This window comes from Euprymna scolopes, chromosome 18 (assembly GCF_053919585.1).
Source record: "Euprymna scolopes isolate OS-2025 chromosome 18, ASM5391958v1, whole genome shotgun sequence".
Taxonomy (NCBI): domain Eukaryota; kingdom Metazoa; phylum Mollusca; class Cephalopoda; order Sepiida; family Sepiolidae; genus Euprymna; species Euprymna scolopes.
The window spans coordinates 45,495,868-45,513,274 of NC_136499.1; the positions used below are offsets into that span (position 1 = coordinate 45,495,868).

Consider the following 17,407-nt stretch of genomic DNA (forward strand, 5'->3'; position numbering starts at 1 on the left):
ATGTTGAAATTTTCACTTTTTGGGAATTTTGGACATAGAATTTAACTAAAATGTATTTCTGAATACATTATTAATAATCTTGAATAATCCCTCATTTACCTATTACAGAACGTGAATGAATCTATTTTTATTATTCAAATTTACTTAAAATGAAAAGAATAACCAAACTTCTTTTACTATTATTTTACTCTTTGTTTTTTTTTTTTTAGGCCTTTATGGAAAGGCTTGGACTTTGGGGTGATGGAGCTCCATTTCCATCTTTTGAAAACTTTTTGGACTGTATGGCACGAAAAGGGCTTGGTAAGTTTGTTTTTAGCAGAATTTTGCTTATTTCTTTATTTAGATTAATTGTATCATATGTCAGTGTTCGTCCTTTGAAGTCGAAGATGACCATGACATCAGTGAGTAGAAGTATTATTTTTCTGCTTCTGGAGATGACTTGTAAGGCCGATCCAGGCATGGAAAGCTTTCCCACAAGTTGGACAGTGATGAGTAGGTATTGTGGGGACAGAGCTTGTTGCTCTGGCTTTGCGGGTGGCACGCTTCTGTTCTGCTTTGAGGGTTCTTCTCTCTTCAGCTGTTTCAGCTCATTTGTTGATGAGATGACGTCAGTGAGGCCTGTCTGATGCAAGTTATTCCCAGGACTCAGTACTGATGTTGGAAGTCTTTGAGGGAGATTTCGAGGTTGTCCTTAAAGCGTTTTATTGGTGCTCCGACTGAACGCTTGCCTTGGCACAGCTCGCCATACAGGAGTTGTTTTGGGATTCTTTCATCTGGCATGCGGGAGACGTGACCTGCCCATTTCATTTGGGTCTTTTGAATGGTAGTAGTTATGCTGGGAAGATTAGCAGTTTTCAGGACCTCTGTATCAGGGACTTTGTCTTGCCGTCTGATATGGAAGAGATTTCGGAGATATCTCAGGTGGAAGTAGTTCAACGTTTTTTCGTGCCTTCTGAGCCATAGAAAAATGTGGTGAGGACAACTGTTCTGTAAACCTTCAGCTTGGTGTCAATGCTGATTCCTCTCTTTTCCCAAACTTTGCTTCTAAGTCTCCCGAATGCGCTGCTTGCCTTGGCGATTCTGTTGTTGATTTCGAGATTGATTGTGGCTGTCCGAGATATCATGCTGCCCAGATAGGTGAAGGTCTCAACCGCTTGAAGGTTCTGTCCCTTGACTGAAATACTTGGCTCATGATACAGATTTCTGGGGGCTGGTTGGAACATAACTTTGGTCTTCTTGGTGCTAATTGTGAGGCTGAAGTTGTCACAGGCTGCAAAGAATTTGTTCATCTGGTCTTGCATTTCTCACTCGTTGCTGGCATTGAGGGCAACACAGTCATCAGCAAAAAAAACCACATTGACTCTCCGGCAGGAGTCTCTATTTCAGGTGACCAAATAAGCGGTTGAGGAGGATGCGAGCCAAGATCTTTCCTGCTATGGATAGGAGAGAGATACCTCGGTGGTTATCGCAGGATTGGCGATTTCCTTTTCACTTGTAGATTTGAACGCTTGTGACATCTTTAAACTCTTGTGGTAGTTGTCCCTTCCTCCACATGATCTGATACAAGCAGGTCAGCTGCTCCCGCAAGGCTGCACCACCGGACTTGTAAACCTCAGCTGGGATGGCATCTTGACCTGGAGCTTTTCCACTGGTTGTCTGCTGAATGGATTTGCTGACCTCTTTGATTCATGGGATGGGGGGGTCAAGCTGTTGATTGATGGGGACTTGAAGGAGACGTTCAATTGCTATATGATTGACGGCTCCAGGGCGATTGAGCACTTTGTTGAAATGGTCAGCCCATCTGTTGAGAATCTCCTTTCCCGTGAGTAGAGTTGAGCCGTCGGCACTGAGCAGAGGAGAGGATCCCGAAGACTGTGGGTCTGTAAACTGCCCTTAGTGCATCGTAAAAATTCTTTGTATCGTGTTTGCCTGCATAGCCTTGATTTCATCTGCCTTGGCACTGAGCCAGGAATTCTGCATTGAACGCAGCTTGGATTGGACTTTTGTTGTGTATGTTAGAAAAGGCAGTTTTCTTTGCTACACAAGCTAGGTCATTTTGATGCGCTCTTAGCAGGCGGTGTTTTCTCTGCAACAAGTCTTGGATCTCAGGATCATTCTTGTCAAACCAGTCCTGGTGGTGTTTGGTGGCAGGACCTAGAACGTTAAGAGCAGCAGAGTGAACAACATCTCTGTAGGATGTCCAGCTCTCTTCAACACTGTTGTGATGAGATTGAAGTTAACAAGTTTACTATGTATGCTGCTCTGGAATTCCTCTGCTGTTTTAGGACATTCAAATTTGGCTGTATTGAGCCTCTTGGCTGTTTTTTTACCCAGCTTCACGCCGCTCCTCATCACTGCGCCCACACCAGAAGAAGGGGTAGCCTCCACCAGTTTCGGTCAGTTGGCCTTTGTCTACAAAATGAGTCTCACTTAGGGCTGCAATGTCAATATTGTAGCGAGCAAGCTCACGAGCTACAAGCGCTGTTCGTCTTTCAGGTGGATTTGCTTTTGCATTGTCGAGCAAGGTCCGGACATTCCACGATGCTAGAGTAAGCACCTTTGTTTTCTTTTTTCTTTTGTTTCGACTGCTTAAGAGGGATCCCCACCAGCCGCGATATGCTGACCAGGGTTTGGTGAAGCAGGCTATTTTTAGGGCACCTTTTCTAGCCCCGTCCTCATTCTACGGAGGCGAGCAGAGCGATCCTAAAGAGGGCTGCTCGGTCACTCAGGAGGCTGCTGGACCCACCACTGCCACGATCACATGTCCTGAATCGCCTATGTGTAGGTTCACAGCTACAGCTTCCAGTGTATCCACACCTATTGCTTTGCCGTTTCCCTGTCGCCGCAGGACTTGAGGTTAACAAAGTCAATGTCATGACTTGTGCTTGACTTGGATTAAAGTGAAGGAAACTTGCGCAGGATCAGCCTCACTCTCTCTTCCTGATGCGCCAGTTCCAGTGGCAGGACAGTGTCAAGACGGCTGGGAACGAATCAGGATGCAGGAGTTGTTGGAAGGTGACTGGTCTGTCTTCTTACCGCCTTAGGGGCTCCACTCTGGATTTTCTGTTGGGGTTTGCTCCCTTAGCCTTTATCTTTCCCAAGACAGCCACAAGACAGTGGAACTATTTGACCCATAGCTGGGGGTTGGTTCATGAGTCACCAGGGCATATTCACACGATGGTGGGCCTGCATGTCACATGTCTGGGGGCCAACCTCCTCCAAGTCCTTGTAGTTTAGCCTGAGGCCGCAGGGTGCTCAGTTTCCATGTTTCGGTGCGTGGAACCACTACATAGGGCTTGCAGATGGAGAGGCTGTAGACTGGCAGAGAGAGACTTACACATTCGGCTCTTTTTTCACATAAAGCCAGCGGTGTTAACTGAGAGCAAGAGATGATAAGCACATCTACTACTACGACTACAACTACACACTAGACGCATCACACCGCCATTTGAAACATATCATATGCAGTAAATACCAAATTAGCAGAAAATGCAGAATTTTAATAAAAGATAAAATGAATTTACTATTCATAATTCACAAACTCTGAATGATTCCAGGCCTCTATGGACAAATTTATCTTTAGTTGACCTTTGACAACTAAATATTTTCTTTACTAGCCAAATAGAAAAGTTACTAATCAAAGCCATATGGTTTTTGGAATATGACATCTTTGTTCCGTGATGAGTATCAGGGCTCTACATTTCGAGTGAAACAGTCTCATTTGCGAGTGATTTTTCTAAGTGGTGACTAGAAATAATGAAACGCTTATCTTTTGGCGATTGTATTTCTTTCACTGACAATCTTCCAAAGCTCACTACTGAGTGAAAAATATCTTTTCAACTTTTTTTTATTTTTTATTATGAAACGAACAAAGTTAAATTATTTAAACAGAACAATAAAAAAATATCTAAAGAAATTAGAATGTTTATACCTTCAAGTATGAACATAAAATTTGTTATATTTATTTATTTATTGCGGACTATTATTCTCATCTTCACAACGTTTCGGCCAACTATTCCTCTGGCCTTCATCAGGTGGTAACCCCGACGGATAAGAACTTCGAATCACCTAACTGCATTCTCAGCAATCACTGCCATCCGTAGTTGTTGTCGCCTCACCACGTATTTTTGACCAAGTAAGCCTCTGGCTGGCTTTGGGTAGGCTTGAAACCGCTATTTTCGACAATCATCATCTGGAACCGTAGAGATTCAATGTTTCTATCAACTGTGCTATATTTTGATTTACCCGATTATAGTTGCACCAAAAAATCTATTGTATAAATCTCAAATGCCTGTGTGTTTGTATGTCCGATAAAATCTCATCCGCATTGTACACGCACAAACTTGGCATCATTAGAAAGAGCGATCTCTCAGACAAATAATCGTATATTATTTTGTGTAGAAATAGTTTTCTTTTAAGAAGGGGGTCAGATAAAAATCTGGCTTTCGATGCGATTTGCAAACTGTGCATGCGTGAATCGTCGATATGTTCTTTCGTTTTAAATAGCTAAATTGGCTACGTTTTAGCATCTGCGTAACTGTGGACACATCGATAAGAGCATTCGGTTACTAATACGAGTTTGACATCATTTTTTTTTTTTTATTGCTTACAAATTTTGCTTTCAGTTTCGCTTCTGGGTAATGACACCAGGATCCTGTTTTTTTTTTTTATCTAGTTATATATAAATACAATTTCCGAATTATCACTCCTCAAAAAGAAAAAAAACAAAAAAACAACAAATTACAATTTAGCATCTACACCTAGCATTAAGAGCTAAATAAATAGCATTAAGAGCTAAATAAATAGCATTAAGAGCTAAATAAATAGCATTAAGAGCTAAATAAAATAGATTAAGAGCTAAATAAATAGCATGAAGAGGTAAATAAATACCTTAAAACCTTTGACTCTTCTTACTTCATATAGAGGAGAGAATTTATCACTGTTTGAAAAAAAGAAAAAAAAAAAAGAAAAAAAAACATTTCTAACATTCTGTAGATCTATATGCTTTTTTGGGAGCAGCAACAACTGTAACTTTGCATGTCCAAATATTTATAAAAATCTTTTGGCATTTCCAAATATCTGATAATATATAACAAATATTGAACCAACAGTCATAATGTAGTCTACTATAAAATTATAATTTTTCACCTTTTATCTGAATATACTTGTAATATATGTAACGTCTATTGCTAAAGTTGTGTTTTAATTTCTATTACAACTTTTTAGGAGCAGCTGAAATGCTTGCAATGGAGATGAAAACATCTGGAATGTATGTTTCTCGAGGACTCAGCTTTAAACAGGCAGAGGTATGATTTTTATATCCCCTCCCAACTTAAATGTTGTGTTTCTCTTATATTTTTTACGATGATTAATTTTGACCCCTTTACTTATTTAATCTATATAAATAAAACAGTAGGTCTCGTATGTATATGTGCGTGTAAATACTCTTAAACTACTGGACATATAATAACACTGAAATTAATAGGAAATAGTAATCGTACACCAAGGATGGTTTATAACAAGTCAAATCTTTGTTTGGATGAATAAATAACATGTACAGAACTATGTCGGCAATTTGAAATACAAAATGTTCATTTCAATGTGCCGACGTATTTCTATTACTAAGGTAGCTTGAAGTGGTTTAATTTTAAATCTTTCTTATTTATCTGGTGATAGCTCAAATGGTAGTTGGATTGCTAAATGTTTGGGTTTCGATTCTAGCTGATGGCACTGAAGTCATTTTTTTTTAAAAACTTTTGAAATCACTACTATATATTTGGTACAATATAATAAGCAATAGAGAATTGGCTCTCTAATAATAAATATGAAATCTACATGAATTAAAATATATTTAAGCATATTATTCACCCCCAGTCTCAGAATATTTTGATATGTAATACTTTTTTTAATTACTTGTAATATTTTGGTGCTTCTCCAGATTAATGTCTGTAGCTAAAAAAAAAAAAAAAAATTGGGTGCTTGCCCAAAATTTCTTCATATTAAAAAAAAACAAAAGAAAAGAAAAGCCTGCATGATGTATGTACTTGATATGTCCTATGAAAGGGATACTCATCTGGTTTTCTTTTTTTGATGTTTTTTTTTCACTGGAATATATAATAATGTATCAAGCACAGGGCATATTTTTCTTGCAAACATGAACTTTGCGAGTGATAAATGTGATGTATTTAGCTTTGGCTTGATTCTGTAAGCCACCAAAAGTTTCTGAATACTTCTTTCATTTGTGCCCACGTCTTGAGTCTTCTTCAGAACTCGTTTAAATGTGTCGACAAATTTTCCTGCCTCTCCGTTCGATTCCTTAAATTATCTACTAAACTGGATTCCATTGTCACTGACTAAAGTTTTTGGGAGTCCAGTAAGTGCATTTATTATAATTGTTGCAGCACTTAACAATTTCTGACCATTTAGTGAAACTGTGTACAATGATCGAGCAATGCCATCCTTTTATGGGTCTTGCATAACTGATATGCAATTTAATCCATGGGATATCTATCTTTGGCCATAATTGAATCTTTACCGGTAGATCTTTTGCTGCCAGTTGGCATTGTTTGCAGTTTCACAAAATTTTGTTTTGGTCTATCTTCAGCCAATAAGTATAACTTATCATTGAAGATTTAATTTGTGAAATCCTTGAATGGCCCATGTGAAATTTTTTGACATTATTACTAGTGTTGGAATGATTAATTGGAATTGGAAAAAATGGGAACTTGTTGAGGTATAGGAATTGGTATTGGAATCGGTAAAATTTGTGCCTATTTTCCGATGCCAAAAACGAGTCCTTTAATTGCTTTTTTTTTTTTTTTATTTCATTTTGTTTTTAAAAACATCTTCCACTGCTTGTAGTAATAACACAATAATAATATTTATTGATTTAAACTTCCAGTAAAACCAAAACCTACAGATCACCCCTCCCCTACACAAGTGTGTTTTTATGTTTGAGAAAATATATGCACATTTAACATGTGTTTTTACGATAATCAGGACAAAATAACCATCTTATAGCTAGATATTTAGAGATTTATAAAGAATCGGAATCAAGGACTTAGAATGGAACTGGCATGACTTATCTTCTTTGAAGGTACATATTCTATTTAAAAATTATAATTCAATAGAATTACACCCCCATTGCTTTTGTTGATTTGCTATATGAGTTGGTATGCTTTTTTTTTTAACCAAATAATCTTTGTTTGTGGTCTGTTTGCAGAATAAATTCTCCTCTGTATAAAAACCCATGAAATTTTTTTTACAGTGTAAATTACTGCTAAACTCTCTTTTTAAATTTGACTGTAATTTTGTTCCATAGGTAGTAACATTCCCGAGGCATGTTCTATTGGCTTTGTAAATCTATCCTTGAATTTGTAAAGTAGTACAGCACTCAGTCTACTGCTAGAATGATTTTCTTCTTTGGGTCAAAGTTTGCTAACCATAGATCTGCTAACAAACAGCTTTTTATTTAAAAAAAATCAATCTGTTCTCATTCTTCTGAGCATATCCACTTTGTGTCCATTTTTTTTACCAACTTTATCAATTTAACAGAGCTCTCTATCATATACTTTTGGAATATATATGCTATAATAACTTACTAATGTCAAGAAAACCTGAAGTTGAGCAACATTATCCAGTGTAGACATGTTTTTTTATTGCCTTGCCTCTTTCTGGGTCTGGTTTTCTTCTTTTATTGTCAATGATCTGCCCTAAATATTTAATCTTCTTCAGAAAGAACTCACATTTTTTCAGAACTCAGCGTGAACCCATATTCTTCAATCTTCTGAAATACTGTTCTAATATGAGTTTTTTCTTGTCTCATTTTTGCTTTTTTTTTTTTTATGGAAATTGCTCCAGACAAGGCATGAAGCCACTTGATGTAAAGAGCTAGAAACAAAAATAACATTATTTCAAGGTCAAAACTATCCAACAGTAAGTCTTACATAGATAGATTCTGACCTAGAAAACGGCAATTTTTCCCTCTTTGTCATCAACATCACTACTGGAATTAAGGACTTTAAGAACAAAATAAGAGAAGTGAGAGTTACAAGGCTGATAATAGTAAACCCAACTGTATATATACGAGGTGCCTTCAATAAGGTTCCAGACATTTTTTGTATAGGCATTCAAAATTGTCATAGACTTTTGAAAATTCAGTATGTTATTGCTATACATCTTATCGGATAACTGACCCATTTTTATGATTTCAAGTTCAAATGAACAGCTACAGCAGGAATTAGAATACACCCTACTAAAATCTAATTGACAGGGAGTTTGTGAGGGATGATAAGAGATGTGGGAGGAGTAAGAAAGTCAGAACATCAGAGTTGATTGGCCTAATAAAAAATTCATAGATAAAGACCGTCATGTGTCTATAGAGACAATAAGTGCACAGTTTGATGTCAGTGTGGGAACTGCACACATAATTTTTCGTTAGTAACTGACGATTTGGAAGATTTCTGCAAAGTTTGTCCAAAGATTGCTCAAAGAAAATAACAAACTATTTGACCAAGATGAGCATCAGGACAGTTCCTTACCCTCCCTAAAGTCCAGACCTTGCTTCCTGTGACTTTTGCTTATTCCCTGAGCTCAAGGAAAACCTTAGATATTGTCGTTATTGAGACAATTGAGAGGAAGAAAGAGGCTGTGACAAGGGTCATTGACATGCTCACACAAGAGAACTTCTGTACGATCTTTCAGATGTTGAGAGAATGGTACAACAAGTGCCATTCAACTGGAAGAGATTACTTCGAAGGGAACTAGAGTTTCATGTGTGTACTATCAATAAAAGTGCCCATTCGGAAAAAGTCTGGAAACTTATTTAAGGCACCTCGTTAATAAAAATATCATCTAAATATGTGATTGCATATTCCATACCAGCCAACATTGTATCTATTATTTGCTGGAATAGGCTTGTAGCTACCTTCAATCCAAAACGAAGACGATTCAATTTAAAAATTCTGTTATGCATGTTTATTTTCAGATAGTTTGAATATTCTTCACTGATTTTAACCTGAAGATAAGCTTCAGACAAATCCAACTTTGAAAACACTCTACCTCTGTTTAATTTAGTGAATATATCTTCTGGAGATGTTAAAGGATTTCCATGATCTTTCAAATAATCCCAATTGAAAAATCAGCACATACTCTGATTTTTTCATTTTTCTTTTAGTCTGAGATGCTCTATCCAAACAATTGACTTTTGAAATAATGCCAATTTTTCCAACCTTTCAAATTTATTGTGCCCAGTCAACTTCTGTTTTTTGTATACAGAATCCTTAAAATAAAAACAAAAAAAAAAAATGAGGGAATTTGCTTTTTAAATCCGTAATAAATCTCTATTTGTTTCGTCTTATTTTTCTCTACGACATTAGTAACTTTGTTACATAAAGAATTAATCTGTAATTCTCATAAATTAAACAGTACAATCCGGTCTAAACCAAAAAGATATTTTGAATGAGGAAGTCTCTACACTTTCAATTTGAGTTTTTCCCATGAATGAAATGTTAAATTTTAATTTTCCTTTGAACTTAAATTTTTTACTTGATACTTTGGCAATTTTTTTCTGTGTTCGTTAACCATGGAAAACCTATTTTTTTTTTTTAAAGTTTTTTTCATCACTTCCTGAATTGAATTATAATTTTATGATCTGTTCATTTATTTTTATATTGAGGTGCTTTCTCCTTCATTTTGTTTTTTGACAAAACTATGTTCACTTTTGATTATGACTTTGTTTCTATTTGTCTCTGTTTGCTACAAAATGGGAACCTTATGGCCTACATGCCCACAATATTTTATCTTTAAAGAAACAGTTTATTCTTATATGCTTTTCACTACATGCACTGCATATAACTTTGTTTTTTTATTTTGATTCGACTTTTGTCTTAATGTCTGTATTAATGATATGCTTTTTGTCTTCAATCCAGTTAGCTTTTTTAATATTAGATACTGACATTACTTTTTACAACATAATGTTTGGGTCCTGTTCTAATAATACTAAGAATTCTTGATCTAATTTCTTTATCCTTCTGTGTCATAAAACCATGCACAAAAATTACATGTTTGAACATGTAGCTTGATAATTCTTTTAATTCAAATGTTTGATACTGTGCGTTTATCATACCTGTTTATGTGACAAAATCTTCCTTCTCTTGTTTTATGATATTTTAACACTTATATTGAGTATAAAGCAGATTATCTTTTTTATAAAAAATTTTCAACAAAATTTCTGTTATTTCACTAAATGACATATCTTCCGGTTTTTGAAAGGATTAAATTTGCATCTTTGTTTCAAACCTACAAAAATAAGCTGAAAACATTGAACCAATATAGTTGAAATTTCTTCAGCACCAAAAATCCTTGAACCTGGTAAAATATTGCACAAAATCTTTATTGCGTACTTGTTAGGTTAAAAAAAAGATCGGACACCAAAATTTATGCAAATTCATCTGGTACTTTTGCTTTAAAAAAAAACATTGTACAAATTTAAAAAGACATTCTTAACATGGGGAGAGGTGTGAATGCCTTTAACTGTTTTCTTACTTGAATTAAAGTTTGAGTTATATCCTTGTCCACTGACCGTTTAATAAGGATGAAAATGGCCACCAACAGCTTCCATTTATAAAATAAGATTTTATTTGTTAAAAAACAAAAAAACTGGGTGAATTTGCTTAATTTTGAGCGTACTTTCTTTTTTTTTTTTTAAAACTTAACACATAAGTACACACACACACACACACACACACACACACATATATATATATATATATATATATATATATATATATATATATATATATATATACTAGCATTTCAGCCCGGCGTTGCTCGGATGTTTGGAGGTATATGCTGAGCAAAAAAAAAAAAAGGTCAATTTTTTTTAACTTTGACCCCTATTATGACTCCTTAAAATTTATTGTTTTGGGCTCAAATCAAGTTATTAAGTTAGATCCATGTCCAAGGAACCTATATCTAAAATTTCAAGATTTTAGACCCCAAATTGTCGGAGGAGTTTGGTAGAGTTCTCAAAGGTCAAATCGTTGAACTTTGACCCTTTAACAGCCAATTTTTGGCCGAAAACCGATCACATAGATTTTCCCAAATCTCAGTACCCTGTATATTAAATTTCGAGTCCGTAGACTGAAAATTAACAGAGTTATTGCGAATGTAAATGTACACAGACACACAGACACGGTCACTTATATATATATATATATATATATATATATATATATATATATATATATATATATATGCTATGTTCTTTATTTTCTTTTTGTAAGTAATACTACATATATAAGGTTTAAGCTGGAGAATCACCAATATTTCTGTCATATCCTTGAAATTATTTTCTTCTCTTTCTCTTTGTTAATTTTTTAATTTAATCAATTAACTTTTTTTTCATAGTTTGTTACTGTGGAGGCTGAGTTGACGTGTGAACAAATGAGGACTTACGACACAGCTGCTTACGTATGGCAAGTATTGTTTCCGTTTCTTTGGTTTATTAGTTTTTTTTATTTATTTATTTTTTTTTTTTACAAGGTACTCACCACTTATCAAGGCCTGGAAGTCACTCGGGGGTAAGGGTTATTGCATGTACAGTAATCAATGGGATAGTATCGTAGTAATCATTAGTATTGGAGATTTGATAAAGTGTCTTACTTAAGGGGGCGGTTCATCAGGAATTTATGCAAATTCTGTCTGTTAGTCTGTTAGTTCTATTTAGTTACAAATTAAACAAATAAAAGAGTAATATAAATAAAGTAAAGCGGTCAATTGTAGCCAAGGGCAATCCAAAGGCTTCCTTTTTATGAATTACTGCACTCCTTTTTCAGGTTATTCCACTTACAAAATAGCAATGACGATCAAAACCAGGGAAGATCTCTTGTTTAGAAAACGCCATTACAAATGGTTACTTTAGAGATAAGGCAAATGGGCACTTTGAATTATGTAAGTGTATATATCTATTGTTACAAGGCATCAATTATTACTGACAGGATTGCTTTTAGTGTTGGAAGAATCAATTGGAATCCGAACCAAGGATAAAAAAAAAACATTGGTACTTTTGGGGACATCAGAATTGGAAGTTCCGATTCTGAAAATGATTCTTTAATTTTTTCTGTTGTTTAAAACTTTTCTATTGGAATCCGAATCAATAGAAAAAGTTTTAAGCAACAGCAAAAATTAAAGAATCATTTTCAGAATCGAAAATTAGGCTAAAATTCTTCCAATTTTGATATCCCTAAAAGTTACAATTTTTTGATCCTTGATTTGGATTTCAATTTATCCTTCCAATCCTAGGTCAAAGAGGATAGTGAATTCAATGTGTTGGTAATTAATTTTTGTCTGGTGGAGGATATTGTAACCATTTGTAATGTTATATAATATAGTTCATTATTATTATCATTAGTCTTTTCTTGTTGTTATATCGTTCGTTGTTAGGACTTTTTAATAGTGAGAGTCTTATAAGAGAGTTGTTGTGTCTTAGAAAGAGAGAGATGTTGTTGTAAGAGATATTGTTCGTGTTATTATTATTTTCATATATATAAAACGTTGATACTTAGATGTGTAATAGAAGCTCTTTGAGTGTTGAGACAGTCTTAGTGTTCATATTGTGTATGTAAGATGTGTATGTAAAGACATTTTAAACCACATGATATACAAGACATATAATAACAATTTTCACTTTACCTTTTGGTAGAATTACAACACAAAGACAACGTTTATAAAAACACATGATGGGTTTATTTCTTCTCCCAACCGGCCGTGGTTTTCTGAGTCAAGAATTCAAAGCTTCACATTCTAAGTTTCAAAAGTGACCGTCTCGCTTCTAGACGTTTGAATGTCCATGTCTGGACTGTCGTCGTCCTCAGACTCTCTCTGAGTTTCCCTCAGTCTTTCCTTCTTAACTCTAAAGTTTTCTAACTATATCTAGAACTTCCCATTTTCCATGACGTCATACACATGTTAAAACATGTGTCTTCTTTCATGTGTTCTGGACATGCGTGTCCAAAACTTTTTCCTTTGTTTACAAAAGGAATTTTAACCTATATTCCCAGTAACCTATATTTCCAATATGTTAAAAACATGTTTATTAAATTATCTTGTAGTTGCATTCTTTCAATTGAATTTTTCATAACAGAATTGACAATGCACATTCTTTTCTTAAAACTATTTTATCTCTAAGCTTAACAATGGTTTGTTTTACATTCCATTTTCTAATTATCTCTCGTAATCTATTTCTAAACCTAATTTACGAGGTTCGAATTTCGTCTATTCTATTTCATTTTCATTTTCACTAAATCTCTCTATTTTTATACTTACATGAAAAGGGAACAGCCCTTATTATGTAACATCAAGAGGTCAATCTAATGAGAAAATAATAAATGTTTATTGTTTTTAAACTACCAGTAAATTTAAAATTTGTTTATCAAAGTAACGAATTTAGGCAAAAATGGCACCAGACAAAAATGGCACCAAACAAGAATGGCACCAAACAAAAATGGCCTGGTAAAAATAGTATAAGTGGATAAATATTAAAAAAAAAATGGCACAAGTGAGAAATATACATGAAAATCTTTGAATGAGTTTATCAAAATCTTGGATACAATATATAAAGGAAGAATTTGAAACAATTTGTCAAATTAAAAAGAAAATTATCTGTACATTTTAAAGTAGATGAAGACTGGCCACTAAATCCTTTTCCGATGAAATTGTACTTTTTTTAGACGATTAGACAATTTCAAATCGGAATCAGGAATTTAGAACAGAATTGATAATTGTATCAGAATTGGAAAAATTTTAGAATCGTACATCACTACTTTTAAAATTAGATGATCAATATTTGATCATTTTTTTTGAGTCATGACAAATGTGAAATATTTTGCCTTATGATCAAGAGAACTGAAAATAACTTTTTTTTTTCATTGTGAACAAAGTTAAATTTAATGAAATTAAAAGAATTAAGGCAGTATATTATATTCATAACATAATACACTAGTATGTTTTTTGTTCTTTTCTTTCCATTTGTGTCAGGCTGTCATTTATAAAGTACTAGCGGCGGTACCCGGCATTGCCCGGGTTCTTGGAGGTGTAAAAAAAAAAAAAAGTGTTAGTAGGCAGACAGGCTCGAACCTGTGACGCGAAAATGGAAAAGAAAATGAAAGAAAACATGACATCTTACCGCTATGCTACGAAGCCATAGGAAGTGAAAAGCATTCAGATTTAGCGATGTCAATCAAAAAGTTGACTTGCTAAGTGAATGAGTTCATGCAGGTGCAGAAATGAAGGTTAGCTTAAGGCTAATTCAGTTTTCCGCTGTTTCATTTATTTGTTTCCCCACGATGTTGGGGAAACCAAGCTCTCCCAAAAATGGAGGAGCTCTCAAATGAATAGCAATTGTCTGATATGAAGGGTTTTCCCCATATTGATCAAAGCTAATTGCTTTCAAGACGTCCCGACACGAAAGACCGCTGATGGCTTTGCTTCAATGAGTTTCAGTTTATTTATACGAAAAAGACAAACAAATATGCGAAAGGATGGAATAGCGTGAATTTTATAAAAGTCGATCAAAATAAATGTAGAGACGACGTGTATTCGTAAATCGTAGATATTATGATCGAGGGAGTATATAAAAAGTTCTCACAAAAAGCGCGGCCGTTTTGCCTTTTATGTATAATAGATGGAGAGGATGCAGTATGGAGATGAGGAAGTGGGAGGCGCACATTTCTGATTGAATAGTTAGTCAAAAGAGGAGGATATTTGGCATAAAAAAGGTATAAAAAAAAGAAAAGAAAATCCATCCATTTAGCTGTTAAAGCTGTGGTAATATTGACTGGTTACGTACCGGCCTCTGCGACTAAAAATCGTTTGTTTCAAAGTTTTATTAAGAAGCAGAAATTTATTTATGAACGAAAACATGGAATCCTATAATAAGGAAATAAAACAAAACTTCTTCTGTGTATTTATCATTTATTATTTTTTTAATTAATTACTGCAATACTTGGTTTCTATGTTGTCACGTATCACCGTAAGAAAAAAAATAAAACCAAAATAGAAAATAAAAACAAACCCCAAAACAAAAAATCTCTTTTAGTAAGAGATTCGGCAGATGTTTATCTAATTGTCCTTATTGTCACCTCTAAATTCCACAATTTACATGTTTTTTTTTTTTCTATTGTTTAATGTTATAATCATTGATTACAAACTTAACTTTAAGAAAAAAAAATATATAAATGTAAAAAGAAATTTTTGTTATGACTTTTACCATCGGGGACTTGAATAAAGTCTAAATTGTCTAATTTAGAGTGAGTGGTGGTCAATTTCTTAGGCGTATGCCAGAGATTCGTTCATGAAAACAAAAATGACATTTTCTACAAACATTTTATAAAAAATATAAATGAACGGTAGTTTTTTTTTTTTTTTTTTTTCTGTTGATGTTTCTATCTTTAAAATTTTACTTTATTTTTTTCTTTTATGTAGCGTTGTTATTATTTCATTGGCAACGCTTGGCTTTATCTGACTGGTGACATCATGCACCAAAGAAATACAAGCCGAACGCTGAGTTACATCTTGTTCATTAAATGCAAAAGTACCCAAATATTTTACAAACGATACCATAACCTGTATTGTTAAAAAGAAAAAAATAAATAAATAAAATATAGTTGCTGCAGCTTTAAACTAAATTATAAATGATTTATATGAATGCGTAGTGTTTTAGCAATGCTTCAACAAACTTGCTGCATGTGTGCCTCTTCAACACAAATACCTCCAACAAACCCGACAAGCAGCAGAAATCATGCACATTCTTTGTAGATGTACTCAAAATGCCTGAAAGCTTTATGCTCTAATAGCTTCTTTTCTTGAACTGCTTGCTTTGGAATTCATTCCCTGTTCCCTGTTTCCATGACTGTACCGACATGCAGAAATTTAGATGCATCTTGCTGCACAATTCCCCATTTAGGATATCCTGTTCTGAGTGGGAGATAAACATTGATTATACTTGTCAGTTTTGCATTTTATTTATTTATTTGCTATAAACTTGAAAATATCACCATCTCATGATTTTTAAAAAAATCTTTTTAGGAACGAATTACGGAAGGCTCTGATCACAGCTCTTCACCGAACTAACTGTGGAAACAACCGAATTTGGACTCAGTATTGGTCTTCACATCAACGGTTCTTTAAACAGCTTTGGTAAGTAGCAAATCCTTTAGTTTTTTTTATTTCATTTTTTATCAGATGGAAATGGATTTGTAGAGATATTTTGAGAAGAGATATCATTTCAGTTTTCTTACGTGGATCCATTATTGGTATTTTCATATGCTTGCAAATGATATGTTTGTTTTTTTGTTTTTTTTCACAGCATCTATTACTATCCTCATTACACGTACACAAAAAAAATAAAATGATTCTTCAAAAACTTATATAGGCTTAAACATTTTTTTGCATGTACACTCAGCTTGTGTATTGGATTGGGGGAAATTGACAGAACGAATAATTATGTTTTGTTATTACCTGTTAACAAATGAATAAACAAGTTTTGCACTTTTCTTTTTGTTAACCTTTTTCTAAAATCTCAATTTTTAACCTTTTTTTGAATTTAATGTATTTGATGGCAGATGCGATCTGCTGTTATTGTTGTCATTATTATCCTGGCTGCTTCTCATCGGTGAGAGTTCTTGGTTTAATAAATGTAGAACAGTTGAGGTAGCAAGGTTAGTTAGCAGGAGAAATGATGATGGAAACAAGGGAAGAAGTAATTAGGACATATTTCAGTGAAAAACGGGATAAATAAAGACATGGCCAGAGATAGGTTAGTGTGAAAGTAAATTTCTATAAGCTGTCTAATGCATGTTTGCATGTACCATGATGATGATCATCATCACCTCTTCCTCCTTCCCCTTTCTGGGAGTTTTCTAACAATACAACCACATATCATCATTTCAATCTTCGTAATACCCATACTTATAAACAGTAATTTTCTCGGTTAATCCTGTGCTAAAAATAACAAGACCTACCCAACGCTGCCAGGTAATAAATGATGATCCCATATATCTTGTCCTCCAACTTTGAATAACATTTCTAACATTTTTTTTAAAAATTTCTGTAATTTTCAATTTTCACATAAAATCGAGTACCCATTCTGTATGGAGAGAAACCTTAGGATTTTCTAAAATATCAATTAAGCATTAAAAAAATAAGCGACAGTTTTATGTCAAAATCACATTCACATTCAAACAAATTATGTAATCACCAAAATCATTGGATCAGAGTTAACTCCTGAACGAGATATCTTCCATAGTGTCTTCCTTGATATAGAGATTACACATTATCATGGGAGATATCTCATAGGATTAGTGAATCTCTCGACAAAGGCTTCCTTTCTAGGGCAATTGCTCTTGAC

General features: G+C 34.1%; 1 protein-coding gene across 2 annotated transcripts in view; it reads left to right on the forward strand.

The window, feature by feature from the left end:
- LOC145297611 (uncharacterized) overlaps positions 1-17,407 on the forward strand; it is a 346,611-nt gene that overhangs the window by 79,530 nt on the left and 249,674 nt on the right. For both annotated transcript variants that reach the window (XM_080143676.1, XM_080143675.1), the window contains exons 12-15: positions 210-300; positions 5,227-5,306; positions 11,410-11,477; positions 16,087-16,197. In XM_080143676.1, the coding sequence (XP_079999802.1) occupies positions 210-300; positions 5,227-5,306; positions 11,410-11,477; positions 16,087-16,197 (350 nt within the window). The remainder of the gene's footprint in view (positions 1-209; positions 301-5,226; positions 5,307-11,409; positions 11,478-16,086; positions 16,198-17,407) is intronic.